The sequence below is a fragment of the Hyperoodon ampullatus genome, assembly GCF_949752795.1.
Source record: "Hyperoodon ampullatus genome assembly, chromosome: 8".
NCBI lineage: Eukaryota > Metazoa > Chordata > Mammalia > Artiodactyla > Ziphiidae > Hyperoodon > Hyperoodon ampullatus.
Window position 1 is genome coordinate 110,316,363 of NC_136921.1, and position 19,499 is coordinate 110,335,861.

The 19,499-nt window shown below is 33.9% G+C and overlaps 1 protein-coding gene across 5 annotated transcripts in view; it reads right to left on the minus strand.

Annotated features, from left to right (window-relative positions):
• DPP10 (dipeptidyl peptidase like 10) overlaps positions 1-19,499 on the minus strand; it is a gene marked incomplete at both ends in the record, with an annotated part of 1,361,190 nt that overhangs the window by 12,845 nt on the left and 1,328,846 nt on the right. For all 5 annotated transcript variants that reach the window (XM_079710344.1, XM_079710343.1, XM_079710342.1 and 2 more), the window contains 2 exons: positions 12,172-12,226; positions 12,919-13,113. In XM_079710344.1, coding sequence (XP_079566470.1) covers positions 12,172-12,226; positions 12,919-13,113 — 250 coding nt within the window. The remainder of the gene's footprint in view (positions 1-12,171; positions 12,227-12,918; positions 13,114-19,499) is intronic.

Below are 19,499 nucleotides of genomic sequence, written 5' to 3' on the forward strand. Positions count from 1 at the left end.
TTTTTTTACATTTTTTTCCTGTAATTGATTTTTAATCTCATAGCATTGTGGTCAGAAAAGATGCTTGATATCATTTCAATTTTCTTAAATTTACCGAGGCTTGATTTGTGATCCAAGATGTGATCTATCTTGGAGAATGTTCACTTGAGAAGAAAGTGTAATCTGCTGTTTTCAGATGGAACGTCCTATAAATATCAATTAAATCTATCTGGTCTACTGTATCATTTAAAGCTTGTGTTTCCTTATTAATTTTCTGTCTGGATGATCTGTCCATTGGTGTAAGTGAGGTGTTAAAGTCCCCCACTATTATTGTGTTACTGTTGATTTCCTCTTTTAGAGCTGTTAGTAGTTGCCTTATGAATTGAGGTGCTCCTATATTGGGTGTGTATATATTTATAATTGTTAAATCTTCTTCTTGGATTGACCCCTTGATCATTATGTAGTGTCCTTCCTTGTCTCTTGTAACATTCTTTATTTTAAAGTCTATTTTATCTGATATGAGTATTGCTACTCCAGCTTTCTTTTGATTTCCATTTGCATGGAATATCTTTTTCCATCCCCTCACTTTCAGTCTTTATGTGCCCCTAGGTCTGAAGTGGGTCTCTTGTATACACCATATATATGGGTCTTGATTTTTTTTTTTTTTTTTTTTTTTTTTTTTTTTTTTTTTTTTTTTTTTGCGGTACGCGGGCCTCTCACTGTCGTGGCCTCTCCCATTGCGGAGCACAGGCTCCGGACGCGCATGCTCAGCAGCCATGGCTCACGGGCCCAGCCGCTCTCCAGCACGTGGGATCCTCCCGGACCAGGGCACGAACCCGTGTCCCCTGCATCGGCAGGCAGACTCCCAACCACTGCACCACCAGGGAAGCCCCTGGGTCTTGTTTTTGTATCCATTCAGTGAGCCTGTGTCTGCTTGGAGCATTTAATCCATTCACATATAAAGTGATTATCAATATGTATGTTCCTACTATAATTTTCTTAACTGTTTTCGGTTTGTGGTTTTAGGTCCTTTTCTTCTCTTGTGTTTCCCACGTAGAGAAGTTCCTTTAGCATTTGCTATAGAGCTGGTTTGGTGGTGTTTTTTTCTCTTAGCTTTTGCTTACCTGTAAAGGTTTTAATTTTCCGTCGAATCCTTGCTGGGTAGAGTACTCTTGGTTGTAGGTTCTTCCCTTTCATCACTTTAAGTATATCATGCCACTCCCTTCTGGCTTGTAGAATTTCTGCTGAGAAGTCAGCTGTTAACCTTATGGGAGTTTCCTTGTATGTTATTTGTCATTTTTCCCTTGTTGCTTTGAATAATTTTTCTTTGTCTTTAATTTTTGCCAGTTTGATTACTATGTGTCTTGGAATGTTTCTCTTTGGGTTTATCCTGTATGGGACTCTCTGTGCTTCCTGGACTTGGGTGGCTATTTCCTTTTCCATGTTAGGGAAATTTTCTACTATAATTTCTTCAAATATTTTCTCGGGTCCTTCCTCTTTCTCTTCTCCTTCTGGGAGCCTTATAATGCGAATGTTGTTGCTTTTAATGTTGTCCCAGAGGTCTCTTAGGCTGTCTTCATTTCTTTTCATTCTTTTTTCTTTATTCTGTTCTGCAGCAGTGAATTCCACCATTTTGTCTTCCAGGTCACTTATCCATTCTTCTGCCTCAGTTATTCTGCTATTGATTCCTTGTAGTGTAGTTTTCATTTCAGTTATTATATTTTTCATCTCTGTTTGTTTGTTCTTTAATTCTTCTAGGTCTTTGTTAAACATTTCTTGAATCTTCTCAATCTTTGCCTCCATTGTTTTTCCGAGGTCCTGGATCATCTTCATTATCATTATTCTGAATTCTTTTTCTGGAAGGTTGCCTATCGCCACTTCATTTCATTGTTTTTCTGGGGTTTTATCTTGTTCCTTCATCTGGTACATAGTGCTCTGACTTTTCATCTTGTCTATCTTTCTGTAAATGTGTTTTTTGTTCCACAGACTGCAGGATTGTAGTTCTTCTTGCTTCTGCTGTCTGCCTTCTGGTGGATGAGGCTATCCCAGTTGAGACTTTTAAGACTATAAATAATGAGTAATTATCCCCATAGGTTAAGTTTTTAAAAACTTCCATATTCATTGCACTTTTAAAGTTGTTTTACCTTCTCCAGATATCCATGTCTCTTGTCTCCTCAAATATCCCTGTTTTAGACCAATCATGATCTCCTAGTGAAATCGTTCCTCTCTAATGATTGAAAATTGCTATATCATCTTTATTCTTGATCCTCTCTCTGCCTCTTTGCTTCGTTTTCCTGAATTGTAATACCATTATCTGACATTTTATATACTTTACTAATTATTTTTCATTTATTTGATTTTCATTTATCTCTCTTCACTGCATTAAGAATTATATAAAAGATAGACTTTTTTATTTTTTGGTTTGTTTCGGTGACTGCCGTAGGTCCAGCAACTTAAAAAGTGCAAGGCACATAGTATACACTCAGTAAATGTTTTTTAAATGAATTAATTTTATTCCCATCAATACTGGCCTGGTAATCATAGCAATATCTGTTCTCTGTATGATGTTTATAATGTTTTAAATTTTGCTACCTACTTTTAATTTGTGTCATCAATTTTTAAAAAATATGTCAGAAAAAATTTCTTTCAGCAGTTTTCTTACCTTTAACACTTAGATATAATTACTTGTACAGTGAACACTAATATCATTACATTATATTATATGAAATTAGATTAGGTCCTAAGGATAATTATTCAAACTAAAATGGTTCAAAGTCTTTAATCAAGTCATATGAATGATTATTAAGTAACAGATGGCCAGTTATTATACTATTAGCATATTAGCTAAATATGCTAATAGTATAAGCTTTCCAGTTATCCAACAAACAAGTTAGAAAATAATACAGACAAAAACATAGTACTTAAAATAAAATTTTAAAATGCACTATTAATAAGCAATACCTAGAAATAAATATAGCAGGGAAGATATTTGACATACATAAAACTATAAAATTCTACTGAGAAATATAAAATAAGAATTAAATAAAAGAGATGTACTATGTGATTCAGATCAAAGCTACATCTTTTGAAAATTTTAATTCTTCTCAAATAAAAATAAAGATTGTTTTAATATAATTTTAGTTAAAAAATTATAGCTGAATATTTTGGGAGAATTTATAAAAGTGGAGAAAATAGGAGAGGTAAGCAAAAGGTATTATGAAAGAAAAGAGCGAAGAGTGGAAAATATTTTAAAATATTAAAATGTATTATTATTAAGCATAATATTATACTTAAAAGACTATAAGATTAGTCTAAGAACAGATAGGCAGGTTACACCAGAAATAAAACCAAGAATATCTGAGAACTTATTGTTTAGATGGCATCATAATCAAAGTGTTAAGGACGATTTAGTCAATCCATGGAGCTGGTGAAACTGACAAGCTATTTGAAACCAAATATATAAATCCTCAGCATACAAGTGTTATGTACCTCTCTCTGCCCCACTCAAACAGATACATAAAGAGAAAATCTAATAAATACTTATTTTGATAGGAATGAGACCTTTAAAAAATAAAATCACTGGAAGAAATCACCAGAGAAAGGATTTGAAAGGTTTTGCCAAAAGATAAGAAAAACACTTTAACACTTCAGTTTTTTGAATTATCGTAAACAAAACTGAAAGTCAATCAACAAGTTGAAGAAATATTTCAAACAAATGTGAAAAGCTTGCTATCTTTAATGCATCAAAATCTCAAAATTGCAATAAGAAAACAAATACATATATTCACATATATGAGACCAATATAACTAAGTGTATATATGTATATAAATTGACAATTCAAAATAACATTGTAAAATGATTAATAAACATAAAAATTAATTTTATGTAGGAATTTCTAATTCCATAAGAATGGAATAACAGAAATGAGATTTACCCTTCCATGTGAAACAACTAAAAATATGGGCAAAATATATGAAATAGAAGTAATTAAGACATTGGGCAACACAGGACAGTGATCACTGAAAGACAGAGAACAAGTCAACCCTGGGATTGCTACAGCTTCCTGCCTGGAATATAGTTAAGGCACAGCAGCACAATATATCCAAAAATGAAGCACACAGAGAAAAACATTTTTTAAAAATTAATATAGTTTTGGTGAGTTTAGGGAAAAATTCAACTGGCCTAATTACACACCTATTTGCAATCTCTGGAGAAAGGGGGCAGCAAAAAAAAAAAAATTGAAGTAATAACTGAACATTTTCCAAATTTGATGAAAACACTAAAGCTAGAAAGCCAAGAAACTCAGTGTACCCCCCTCCAAAATGATAAGGTTTGGCAATCCGGTGGGAAAGAGAGAATTCCAGATGAAGGAAAGAGCATGACATGAGTTCAGTTCAAATTCCTTTGTAACAAAAAATCAAATAAATACCCTGAAAAGGCTTATAGTCTAACATAAGAAATGAATAAGAATACAAATAAATATAATACATTGCATGATGGTATAATGAATATGAGAAGCTATTGACAAAGTATTCTTTGAGTACTCAGGAGGGAATGATGATTTCAAATGGGAGGGATTTAGTGAATAATTTATGGAGAAAAGGACCTCTGAATGAGGCTTAATAAGAGATAGAATTATAAAAGCAATGTGCAGGCTTGAGGCTGTTATTAGAAATAAATTAAAAGGTATGAACAAAAATAGTGAAGTAGAAAGGTGGAAGGAATACTTATAACCAATAAGAATTTCAGCTTAACTATACTGAAGAAAGCTCATTTGGAACAATAAATAACTATTGGAATATCCTTAAGATCCATTTTATGTAATAGTTACAACTTTTTAGTATAATTTTGCTTACCCATAAAATACATGTGAAATATTGAAATGAAATTGGATATAAAAAGCCAAACATTATCTTCTATGCTGGCTGAAGTTTTTCTCTAATACCCATTTCTAGTAGTTTCTTTAGTATCTAAAACTAGTGACAGTTTCAGAAGAGAATGCATTTATTTAATCAATGCTTTCCTGGCGTTTATAGCCTTAATATTTCCATAAATAGAAAATAGGTAGGGATATTGTCTAAAAATATATATTATTTAACAAAAAACACATTCTTAGAAATACTAAAAATTCTATATTCCTTAATCAGCTTACATGGTTAGAAAGAATAGATTAGAATTGCTTTCCAAATTCTGAAAGATTAAAGTGGAATGAATCACACACAAAATAAAGAATATCAACCAGTTTCTTGGAGTTCCCTATTTCAATGTTATGGAGACCAACAGTGCAATGTACCTCAAAACTTCGAAGTAAATTTAATTTCTGCTGACAAAGTCAATTATAATGGATAAAATCAGTTATCTAGCTAGGTAGATGTAGATATAGATACAGATACAGATAAGATATAGATATAGGTATAAAGACCATAAAAAACAGGATGAATTTTAGACCAAAAGGAGAAAAAGCAAGACCTAGAAATTCAATCATATAGTGATAAATGTAAAGGAAATAAGTTGATTAAAGATGGTAAATTCCTGGCACTACTGCTGCCATTCATCTTTCTTTTTTCAGAGGGAATGTCTCAAATGAATCATAATACTTTTCACACTAAATTCTAACTCAGCCTCTAATCTTAGAAGGGAACACTGCTCTAGCCTCTTTGATGGTAAAAACATAAATGTGGCAATTCCATTTCTATTATTTGGTGAAACTGATATCTCAATCGACTCAACTGAAAACAAACCCAAAACTAAACAAAAACAAAAAAATAAATACAAAGTGGTAGTTAAAAAAAAGAGAAAGAGAACTAAACAACTAAAAGTTATTCTAACATTGAACTGGCACAAAGGTTATGAATCCACAGAGGCCAGATATTAACTGAAAACTGGAAAACTGAGAGGTAAACAAGCATAAAGCCAATTTTGTTTGTTTCTTTGTCTTGCAAATGCTAGTGATTTTAACCTTCTGCTATGATGACTCAGTGCATGAGGTAAACAAAATGCATAGATTCCATACAATAGGTCTAAGCAGTGGTCTCCAACCTTTTTGGCACCAGGGACTGGTTTTGTGGAAGACAATTTTTCCAGAGACCAGGGGTTGTGGGGAGGATGGTTTTGGGATGATTCAAGTGCATTACATTTATCATGTACTTTATTTCTATTATTATTACGTTGTAATTATATAATGCAATAATTATACAACTCACCATAATGCAGAGTCATGGGAGCCCTGAGCTTGTTTTCATCTGCCACTCACTGATAGGGTTTTGATATGAGTCTGCAAGCAATTGATTTATTCTGGTCTCTATGCAGTCAAACCTCTCTGCTAATGATAATCAGTATTTGCAGCCACTCCCCAGCACTAGCATCACCGCCTCAGCTCCTCATATCATCAGGCAATAGATTCTCATAAGGAGCGTGCAACCTAGATCCCTCGCATGCACAGTTCACAGTAGGGTTCATGCTCCTATGAGAATATAATGCCACTGCTGATCTGACAGGAGGCGGAGCTCAGGTGGCAATGTGAGTGATGGGGAGCGGCTGTAAATACAGATGAAGCTTCGCTCACTTGTCCGCCATTCACCTCCTGCTGTGCAGCCCAGTTCCTAACAGGCCACGGACTGGTACTTGTCCATGGCCCAGGGGTTCAGGACCCCTGATCTAAAGGGAGACTGCAAAAAGCTAGACCCCTAAAGGGTTGTCTAAAGATGACAAGAGATAATTATGCTGCACAAAAGGATTGATGAAAATGATTTTGTTTTTAATTCTTATCATGAACTTGTACTGAATCAGTGAAAAACAAACTAACCTTAACTAAAAATTTGAGTCATAAGTCCACACTGCTCTTTGCAGACCAAATTTACCATATAAGTATAATTAAAAGAAAAACAAAAACAAATGCAAAAATACAAATGCAACATAAGCTTTAAAGAATTCCATAGGTAAAATTCCAATTTTGATGGAACTGATGGAAGACAAAGCACAGATTCAGAGAACCCATCAAAACCCAAATATGATTAATAAAAAATATTCATAACTATACATGTATATATATATATACATGTACATATATATATATTGGAGAAAGTATAAAACACCAAAGAAAAATATCTTTAAAAATATGAAAGTGTCAATATTTCTTAGATGTCAGTTCTCCCTAGGTGATCTACAAATTCAATACAATTCCCATGAAAATCCCCATGGTCTATTTTGTAAAATTACAAAAGATGATTCTAAAATTTATAAAGAAATACAATACTTAGATGAGACAAAAGAACTCTGAAAAAGAACAAGATGAAAGAACTTCTACTATCTTATTTCTAGATACAATATTATTGTATAATGATGATTTTTAGTATGTCAATTGTATCTCAATTTAAAAGTTGAAAAAAGGGAGGAACAGGTTTGTGACTATAATACACTCCCTCTGATTTAGTAAACCTTAAAACGTAAGTGTCTGTTGCACAACATAAATGGTCAATAAATCAGTTGTGTTAAAATATATATATATATATGTCAATAAACACGTGAAAAAATGATCAATATTATTAATCATCAGATAACTTTTAAATTAAAAAGACTTATGATACTCTGTTGGTAAGGATGTAGAACACCTGGAACTCTCATATACAGCAGTTGGTAAAATAAAATGATATAACTACTTTGGAAAATGTTTGGTAATTCCTTGCAAAAGCAGACAACAAAACAAAAAATATATTTAGAAAAAGGAAACAAAGAGAAAAAAGAAAAAAACCTTAATCAAGATGAATGGAAGAAAGGGGAAAAATAGAACAAATAAGACAGTAGGCAGAAATAATGAAAACTATTACATTTAAATGTATCGGTAATCACAATTTATATAAATAAATGCAATCTTCAAATACCTAAATCATGAGGATGAAGTTTGAAAATGATAAGACAGAAAAGCAAAAACAATGTGTACTAGTCAAAAGAATGCTGGTTTTGTAATTTTAATATTTTTTAAAAATCCATAAAGCAAAAAAATAATAGAAATAAACTGGATTGGTGAAAAACAATAAAAGATTCAGTTCTCTGAGAAGATATAATAATCTGAACTTGGAGGGAATGAATAAAAATAGTCTTAAAATATAAAGACTAAATTATCCTACTAAGGAGAAACTGAATAATTCACCATTATAATGTGACATCCTAATACAGCTTTCTTGGAAATTAGAGACAAAATAAATCATAAAGTGAGTTTATGATTTGAACATCATCATGGGCAAGTTTGATTAAATGGGCATATATGTAACACTAAATCTTTTAAGAAGAGGGGAAAGTTTTATAAATCATTCCTTTCCTAAGTCATGAATCAACTGAGGTTTCAAAGGATTTCTGTTATTCTAGTCAATTCTGTTTACAATTCAATTATAACCAAAGTCAATTATAGAAAGTTACCAAAACTCCTATAAAAATATTGGAATAAAAATAATAAAAACAATTCAGAGGGCATACTTACCCTGGAAATTGAGAAATACGTACATTAAATTTAAAAAGTACTACATTAGTACCAGTGGGAAATACCTAAGAGAGTATTGCAAAGGGATTTCATAACTCAAGGGCTTATATTTGAAAGGAAGGATGCTAAAAACTAATAAGCTAGACATTCAACATAGTAATTTAAAAACAATATGGGATAAAATATAGAAGAAAACGTAATAACAAGAGGAGTAGAAGTTAGTAAAATAGAAAACGAAGATAAATAGAGAAGAAAAATTAAGCCCAAAATATGGCTCATGGAAAAGGAGGGAGAGATGAAAGGGAGAAGACAGGGGGGACAAGAGCAAGTGCAAGAGTGAGTGCAGGCAGCCCAGAGCAGAAGAGGTGCTTCAGCAAGAGCAAAGGGGCACTAATAAGCCAACCCGGGAGTCCAAATGGGACACTGCCGCCACTAGTAAAAGGATTAAACATGTAATAAGAGGATATGTTACACTTTGAGAATGCTCTTGAACAATATATGAAATGGAAAGAATACTTTTAAAAGTACAAAACACAAATTAAGAGATACAAACATCCAGTTACAAAATAAATGAGCCACAGGTATAAAATGTACAGTGTGGGGAATGTAGTCAGAAATTATGCATTATCTTTGTATGGTGACATATCGTAACTAGACTTAGCTTGGTGATCATTTTGAAATGTATAGAAATACCAAATCACTATGCTGTGTAACAGGAACTAATGTAGCGCTGTAGAGGTGGGGAGTGGGGGAACTGGATGAAGGCAGTCAAAAGTTAGAAACTTCTAGTTATAGGATAAATAAGTACTAGGGGTGTAATGTACAACATAATAAATATAATTAATACTGCTGTATGTTAACTATGAACATTGTTAAAAGAGTAAATCTTGAGTCCTCATCACAAGGAAAACATTTTTTTTCTATTTCTTTAATGTTATATCTATGTGAGATAATGGCTGTTCACTGAACTTATTGTGATAATCATTTCATGATGTATGTAAGTCAAATCATTACGTTGTACATCTTAAACTTATACAGTGCTGTATGTCAATTTTATCTCAATAAAACTGGAAGAAAAACAAAAAGTACTAAAACTGACTCCAGAAAAAATGGAAAAATCGTAATAGTCCTGTATTGATTAAATACATTTAAACATTAATTACATTTTTTCTAACAAAGAAAGCAATAGCCCCAGATACTTTACAATCTAACTCCAATTCTAAGCAAGCTTTTCCTGACAATAAAAAAAAGAACATAATTCCTCAGCAAATTTTATGAGTTTAACATAATTTGATACTGAAATAAAACAAGTACATTAAAAAAATCACAAGACCTACTAAGTCTTAAAGCTCATAACATTCCTTTATATGCTAAGAAACCCACCTTCTGAGTTATAACTTAGTCACAGATATGCATATTTTTTTAAAAACGAAATGGAATATTTTTCCATTTAAAATATATCTAGTTATGTTTTTGTTTGTTTATATCCTATGTCAGTCTATCCTATACTTAGATCGCTAGAGTAAATTGCCTGAGACTCAACAGTCCCCTAATACAATGCTACAGCCCCTAATACAATGATAAACATAAGATTTTTGAAATTCTCAATCTGAAGGCTCCGGTTTTATTTCCCCATGTTTCTAGACGAATATCTAAATTTTCTAGTTTACATGGAGGACTCACTAAGATCTGTGCCCAGGCTTCCTCTCAGTGCTGTCAAGTATCACCTCCTTACGTGAGCCTTAATTTTAGTCAATTACTTTATTTCATGTTCTCCGAACAGGCTCTCCTCACTGACACTGTGCATTTACATGAAACTCTTCTCCTTGCCTTCTACTTGCTGAATGATTTTCAACATCCAGTTCATGTTTCACTGTCTTCATAATGCATCTTACAACTTTCTGAATCTTTGCTAAACTTCCATATTCATAAATGTTTGTATAGCTCATTTGGTCTTTTATACTCTTTTGTGTGTATACAAGTAGAGCCCTGAAATACATAAGCTCTAAGTCCTTTGTAAATTATTACGTATATTAGAACCACTAAAGGGTAAAATGTTCTCTACTATATGCATCTTTTGCTGTGGTAAGAAACACATAATGTAAAATTTACCATCTTAACCACTTTTAAGTGCTCAGTCATGTCAAGTGTATTCACATTAATCCGAAATGCTACACCCATTAAAAAATAACTTTCCTTTTTCCTCCCTCCAGCCTTGGCAACCACCATGAACTTGACTATTCTAGATATTTTATGTAAGTTGAATAAAACAGTATTTGTCCCTCTGTAACTGGCTCACTTCACCAAGCACATGTTTTCAAGTTTCATCCATGCTGCAGCATCTGATAAGACTTTACTATATGCACTTGTTGATGCATCTATAGCGTTTTCATTTCTTTGGAATGATCACTTTCTATTTCCATTTTTTCACTAATATCTTTACTGCTAGTGATGGGCTTTTATTTATTTATTTGGTTGTACTTATGTGGGAGGAGCATTATTCACAAAATATTTTTATTGAACTCAAATATTACTGACACCAAGAATTAAATATATCAAAAAATATAGTGCACTGCAGATTGAAGTGGGGGTAGAATGGTAGTGATGCATGTTGTTTTATATTTTACTATGTGTTAAGTAGATTTTCATGGACCTACTTGTCAGTGTACACCACTAAAGTTAATGCCCCAGTAAAAGTACCAGTTACTTGCTGTCATGAGTCTTTGGGTTCATTATGAATAGTAGAACGTATTTTGTTTAAATCAATGAAGGCCAAGAATTTGCTTTGTCTCTAAACTAAAATAGTACAAAATCTCTTTCCTGTCATCTTAGTATCTTTATAATGTCTAGTCCAGTGATATGTATAAACTAGGTGCTCAATAAATATCTATATGGGATCTAATTTCTTACTGTGAAGATGATATTGAACTTGACATAAAAATTATTGCTATAAGAAGTAAGTATCCTCAGGGAATGATACTCAATATCTTCTAAATAACCATAATGGAAAAGAATATGAAAAAAAATACATATATATATATATGAATAACTGAATCACTTTGCTGTACACCAGAAACTAACACCACGTTGTAAATCAACTATACTTTAATAAAAAAATTTTTAAAGGAAGTAAATATCATGCAGTAAGCACAGAAGACATAATTATGCACACCTTTTCGTTTCTAAGCCATGTTGTCTTCCCCAAGGCTGTGGTGCTTGTTCCTTCGTTGGAGAAATTGCTCCCTCAATAGAGTTGTATGACTGACTCCCTCTTGTTATTTAGGTATCAGCCTAAATATCACTTAAATCAGAGGGGCCTTACTTGACCACTCAATTTAATAACATTGGCCCTTCCTGTAATTATCTTTTATCCGTCAAGTTTTTCTTGGTTTGTTTTCCTTATAAGATTTAATACCAGATGAAACTATGTTTTTCATTTATCCATTTACTTTCTCTTTCTCCTCTTTAGAAGATAATCTTCCTGAAAACGATTCCTTTTTTTTGTCCTATTGTTGCTCTATTTCTAACACCATGCATCAATTAAAGATACTCAGTAAACAGTTGCTGAATTAATAAATAACTGAATTTATATAATATTAATTACAATATTATATTTTAAAGGATAATACAGAGAAATTATAGTAAAATGAGGAAAGTAGTTATGCAAGTACATATACAAACACATAATGTACACACACATATTTCTACTATTTACCTTTCCAAAAATGCTTAATCTTTTGGAGTCAATGTATGGCTGTTTCAGTAAAAATCTGAAATGAAAAAAGAAAAAATTATAGCTATATCTTCTTGAGTTAAATGAATCATAGAAATTCATTCTTAGCAACAAGAAACAAAACAAAACAGAGGTCAAACGAGACTGCTTTAGTGGTTGCAGCTCTATTCATGTAGAAGGGTCCTGTATACCAAAATCTTGCTACTCAGAGTGGTGGTGCAGTAGTTTGGTTATCACACCTGTTAGCTTGTTACAAATGCAGAGTCTTGGGCCCATTACCAGCCTACTGAATCAACATCTGTATTTTAACAGTACCCTAGCTAATGTCTGTATACTGTTTTAAAGAACCTACTAGTTTTCTCAGGTCACTTTTTCATGCCAGTGTGGGAAAGGTATCTGTGAAAGTTCATGAACTGTAATTAACTGGGACAATAATAGACATTGTGGATTATTGTAAATAAATAATATAGTAGTTTAATTAAGGTCTCTCTCATTTTCATAAGTCCAAAGTGGATTCTAATTCCAGAGGGGGAAGTATGATAATTCTTTTATTATGTCACTGAGAGTGAAAGATACTTGAAAAAATACAATAGTCTTTATGATTAATTTAGAAAATTGTTTAATCATTAAAATATAAATCTCTTAGCATTTACTAATGCTAAGTATTATATATCACATACCTAGTTTCTCATTACAGGAAAAACGATAAGAAAATGTATATTCACTTACTTCACTGCTGCTATTTGGTCCTTTATTTCCACTGAGCCTAACCTTCGATGAATCTCCTGCAAAATTTTCAGGCCCTGGAATCCACTTCCTCTGCCATCAAACCGTGCTGTGATGACGTTACCCGTGTCAACAAGGACTGAATCCCAGTCAAAATGGAACTTGTCTGTAACCAGCTGGCCTCCTGGTTCTTCATCCCTGCAAATACCAACACATTTGACCAAAACAAGAACAACTGACAATGTGGTCGAAATTTTAGTGTTCCCATTTATTGGTTAAAAATTATGGATGGGCTTCCCTGGTGGTGCAGTGGTTGAGAGTCCGCCTGCCGATGCAGGGGACACGGGTTCGTGCCCCCGTCTGGGAGGATCCCACATGCCGCGGAGCGGCTGGGCCCGTGAGCCATGGCCGCTGGGCCTGCGCATCCGGAGCCTGTGCTCCGCAACGGGAGAGGCCACAGCAGTGAGAGGCCCGTGTACCAAAAAAAAAAAAAAAAAAAAAAAAAAAAAAAATTATGGAAAAGACCCGTGTTGGCTATTAAAATTTCTCTTAATTCTTTTTTTTTTTTTTTTTTTTTTTTTTTTTGCGGTACGCGGGCCTCTCACTGCTGCGGTCTCTCCCGTTGCGGAGCACAGGCTCCGGACGCGCAGGCTCAGCGGCCATGGCCCACGGGCCCAGCCGCTCCGCGGCATATGGGATCCTCCCAGACCGGGGCACGAACCCGCATCCCCTGCATCGGCAGGCGGACTCCCAACCACTGCGCCACCAGGGAGGCCCTCTCTTAATTCTTGATATTAAACCTGAAAATATAAATGTCATTTTCCTTTGTAAATTTTCAAATGAAAAGCTCTTTGAATGAAATGAAAATATGAAACAGAATTTAAAACTGTTCATGAGAAATTATTTAACCCATTTTAAAAACAGAAAAATAAAGAAAAAAGCACACACTTTCCATAGGCATTTCTAAAGAATGATCATCAAGTTGACATACAAGCCCTACTTTATTGGATTTCTTACAGACAGTGTTTTAGAAATGTTTTGCAGATGGTATACAAGGGCCAAAGGGTCTGACAGAGAGAGGAATCAGTCATGGAAGCTTAATAATAATTTAACAAGAAATGTACGATCCTAAAGCACGTCAGATTCAAAAAGAAATACTGCATTAATATTTCCTGAATTGTTTTTTGTGGAGTAATTCTCACTGAGAAGAATTTAAGCGAACAGTGAGGAAAAATTCTTTTTTATCACTAAATTTGACAGCAAGAAAAGGAAGCAGACACGTATATGTTTGAAAATTTTGAAAGCTAAAAGTAAAGATGGAAACACAAATTATAAATCATGAACATTCTCTCCAGAGGGAAAAGGTGATACAATTTTAAAATGTCACACTACAATGGTATTTATAATTTATTTTCCAGAATATAGAATAGGTAAAAAAGCAGATTCTCATAAAATCACACAGATTATATAGGTCCAAACCTAGGCACAGTTCAAAAACACAGTGGTCCATGTGATAGATTTTAAGAGTAACAAAACATCTAACTCTCTGAAAAGATCTCCATCTTTAGTTGGGCTGCATACTAGAAATATTCACCCTACTCACTCTCCTGTGAAGACACCAAACTTGCCTTCAAGTTTATGCAAATGTGTTGCTTTGAAGCATTAAAATATACCAATACACAAACTAATCATCATTAACAAGCTTTTAGGTTATCAGATTTGCTAAAGGAAATAACTTCTGGGAGGCAAATAGAACTGAGCAGATACAGAGGTTGTGTGGGACCAATGAGTTGGGTAAAGAAGGAGGTAGGGAATAGGGCAAAATGTCAGACAACTAAAATTTACTGAGTGCTGTTATGGAGCGAATTGTGTCTCTCAAAATCCATATGTTGAATCTCCAATGTCCACTATCTCAGAATCTGACTGTATTTGGAGATAGTGCCTTTACAGTAGTGATTAAGTTGAAATGAGGCTATTAGAGTGAACCTTAATCCAATGCAACCTGTGTCCTTGCAAGAGGAAATTAGGACAACAGAGAGACCCTAGGGGTGTGCATGTACAGAGAAAAGAACATGGGAAGAGGCAGCAAGAGGGCAACGATCTGCAAGCCAAGGAGAGGTCTCAGAAGAAATAAAGCCTGCTGACATCTAGCTCTTGGATGCTGAGCCTCTAGAACTGTGAGAAAATAAATTTCTGTTGTTTAAAATACCTAGTCTGTGTTATTTTGCTATGTGAGCCCTAATAAACTGATACAAAGGTCTTCTATGATCTAAGTACTTAAGATCCTTTATCTTATTTACTATACACCACCAAAAGTTATTTAACCTTTCTGGGGAGGAAGTTGTCTGTCGCATGGCTTATTGCGTTCCAATGTATTATTATTCCTACATTGTAAATAAAGAAATTGTGCCATGGAAGGGTTTTAATAATGACCTACTCCATTCCTTCCTAAATCACACATTTAATGGTGACCCTGTGATTCCAAATATAGAACTGTTTTGTCCTTCCACAGTGTTTGCCATCTTTATCTCTTTTTTTAAATTTAATTTTTAATTTATTTTAGTTTTTGCACATTTACCTCTTGATCAGATTATTAGGATTTGTTACTGCACATTTCCATGTGCTTTTGCCTAGAATTCCAATTGCCTAGTTCAGAATGAAGTCTGAAATTGCTATTTTTTCCACATTCCCAGATAATACTGATGTAACTTGTGTACCATTTGAGAAATAGCATGAATCACCATGCGTGTGTTTCTGGTGCATGGAGAACATAGAGAATGCTTGTTGAACTAGACAGTTTCAGGGAAAGTAGACTCAGGTGAAGTTTAAAATGGAAGGACCTTAAAAAGCTTAATAAATCCTGTTTTTTGAAGCTTGGGGATTTATTGCAAATATTAGAAAACAGAATATGATTCACAGAGGACAAGATACAAACATTAACTTCAACAATTAAGCTGAGTAAAAATATGACAGTTTAAGTCCCAATTTCACTCTGAACATAGATAGGGAAGATACTAAAACACTAAGACTCAGTTTCCTTATCTTTAATAATGGTAAAATACTGTCTTGTTTTCCTCAAAGTGTTTTGTAAGCATTAAATGGCATAATGTATTTGAAAATACTTTGTGAAATATAGTAAGCAATATGATTATTATTAGATTTACTGAACAATAGAAACTGTTATTATTACTCTTTTGTTTGAAGTCACTTTTACTTATACTGAGCATATTTCCTTATAGTTCAAAATGGAAAACTATATAAAAGATTTTGGCCAGTAATTACATTGAGATCTATGGATCAAGATATACCATGCAGTAGGAGCTGTTATACCAAGGGGACTTCCATTTTCTAGATGGTCAAAGATACCAAAGGTTCATAAGAAAATTAAAAAGTGCAATCAACAGATCCTTTGGAGCAATTATCAGAGTGTTGTTAGTTACTAAGGCAAGAGAGCCAGAAATAAACCCACATGCCTACAGACAATTAATCTTCAACAAAGTAGGCAAGAATATACAGTTGAGAAAGGACAGTCTTTTCGACATGTGGTGTTGGGAAAGCTGGACAGCTACATGTAAAACAATGAAATTTAGAATATTCCCTCATAGCATATACAAAAATAAACCTGAAATTGTTTAAAGATCTAAATGTAAGACATGACGCCATAAAACTCCTGGAAGAGAACATAAGCGAAACACGCTTTGACATAAATCATACCAATATTTTCTTAGATCAGTCTCTCAAGGCAAAAGAAATAAAAGAAAAAATAAACAAATGGGACTTAATCAAGCTTAAAAGCTTCTCCACAGCAAAGGAAACCTATAACAAAATGAAAAGACAACCTACTGAATGAGAGAAAATATTTGCAAACAATGCGACCGACAAGGGGTTAATATCCAAAATATACAAACAGCTCAAAAAACCAAACCAAAGCAACCCAATCAAAAAATGGGCAAAAGACCTAACTAGACATTTTTCCAAAGAAGACATACAGATGGCTAACAGGTCACATGAAAAGATGCTCAACATCACTAATTATTAGAGAAATTCAAATCAAAACCACAATGAGGTATCACCACACACCAATCAGAATGACCATCATCAAAACATCTACAAACAATAAATGCTGGAGAGGGTGTGAAGAAAAGAGAATCCTTGTACACTGTTGGTGGGAATGTAAATTGGTACAGCCACTATGGAAAATAGTATACAGGTTCCTTAAAAAACTAAAAATAGAACTACCATATCATCCAGCAATCCCACTCCTGGGCATATATCCAAAGAAAACCATAATTCCAAAAGATACACGCACCCCAATTTTCATAGCAGCACTATTTACAATAGCCAAGGCATGGAAGCCACCCAAGTGCCCATCAGCAGTTGATTGGCTTAAGAAGGTGTGGTTTGTATATATGATGCAATATTACTCAGCCATAAAAAAGAATGAAATATTGCCATTTGCAGCAACGTGGATGGACCTAGAAAATATTATGCTTAGCGAAGTAAGTTAGAAAAAGACAAACCCTATGTGATATCACTTATATTTGGAATCTAAAAAAAATACAAATAAATCTATATATGAAACAGAAATAGACTCACAGACATAGAAAACAAACTTATGATTACTAAAGGGGAGAGAGAGGAAGGGACAAATTAGAAGTATGGGATTAACAGATAGAAACTACCATACATAAAATAGATGAGCAACCTGGAATTACTGTATAGCACAGGGAATTATACCCAATATCTTACAATAACTTAAAATGATACATAATCGGCAAAAAACTTGAGTTGCTATGCTGTATACCTGAAAGTAACACAATACTGTAAATCAATTATATTTCAATAAAAAAAGGAAAAAAAGAAAAAATATAGTTTAAAATAAGGCACATTTTTCAAACTTAGGATTAATAAGTGATTGTAGATTTTTCAAAGCAAAAACTCAATTCCTTACTCATGCTTGCAATACCCAGAAAAAATATACAATTTCATTCATTTGCTCTGCGTCACCTGCTTTCAATGTTAGAACACAAAATGTTATAATCTATTATCAGCCAATAATTTTAACACATTTCTCTGTCTAGTTGGGTGTGTTGTTCTTTCTTTTTTGGTGCAGAATACAGGCATATCTATTTCAATATCAATTATAAAAGAACATGGATTATGATGGTGAGCACTGCCTGTATAAAGAACAAGCCAGAGACTTGCAGAAGCAAGCGGGAGATTTTTCACAAAGTGTTCACCAGAAATTTTTGTCAACAAATAAAGGCAAGAAAGTATTACTTATTTGATGAAGTAGGAAAAGATATATGGCTGTAGGGATGACCACAAGGAACGTACTGTAAATCAAATCATCCATTATATAATAAATGGGTATCACAACTCGTGTATGTATTGGCCATGCAGAATTGGTGAGCTCCCATTCATGTGCCTCCTCTTTGTTTTTCTCTGTGTCTGCAGCATCCTTTCTTTGATATGGTTTTGCTTTACTCTCTCTGTCTCAGAAATCTCTGGGGACATATAAAGAACAGTGTTTCAAGGTTGAGAATAGGGACACACAATTTTGTTGAAAGTTGTATGAAAAGAACAATTCCATGTGTTTTAAGCAGTGAAAAGGTCACAGCAATATGAAATGTGTCCACTTCCTAACACAGGCAGCAAAATCAAATTAAGGCTAAACTTTTCTTAGAAGTTAAGGTCTTTGAGGGTAGAGTTCACATCTGTTTTAATACCTTGAACACTCAATGTCTCTGCATGGATGAAGAGAACACGATATAAGCAAATAATGAAATAAAGAAAAAAGGCTGAGCAAAACACACAAAATTCAATAGACCTTTAAAATGACAAAACAAGCCACTTCTTTATGACATAACAAAACATCATCTATGTCAAAAACTGAATTAGGGCTTCCCTGGTGGTGCAGTGGTTGAGAGTCCGCCTGCCGATGCAGGGGACGCGGGTTCGTGCCCCGGTCCGGGAAGATCCCACATGCTGCGGAGCGGCTGGGCCCGTGAGCCATGGCTGCTGAGCCTGCGTGTGCGGAGCCTGTGCTCTGCAGCGGGAGAGGCCACAATAGTGAGAGGCCCGCGAACCGCAAAAAAAAAAAAAAAAAAAAAAAAAACTGAATTAAAGTGAAGAGATTTGTTCAGAGTACGTTTGGTCAGTTTCACAAAATGCTATTTAAATTCATGAAAAGAGCTGGATTTACGTTCAGAAGAGATAGGTTTTGACTTTGTTACCAATATGCTGAGTTACTCTGGCAATCATATGCTCTTTTTATTGTCATTTATTGTTTTTATTGTAGAATAATGTGTTGTAAATAGTTAAGATCACATAGAGTACATTTTTAAAAGCCTTTTCCTTACCACAAAACCTTTGGCTAGATAAATAGAAGGAAGATATTTACCAGTGAGAGAACTTTCCGTGAGTGATCTATTGAATGGCAGAATGTTTTTTCTTTCCTACACGGCAGAATTTAAACACTGCTATACTACAGCTGGGTATCTGTGTCTACTGGGTTGTGGAAGGAGGGAACAGAGAAAATTGCTTGTTGTCATCTTGGTTCTTTGCTCTTTTTAGGCTTAGAT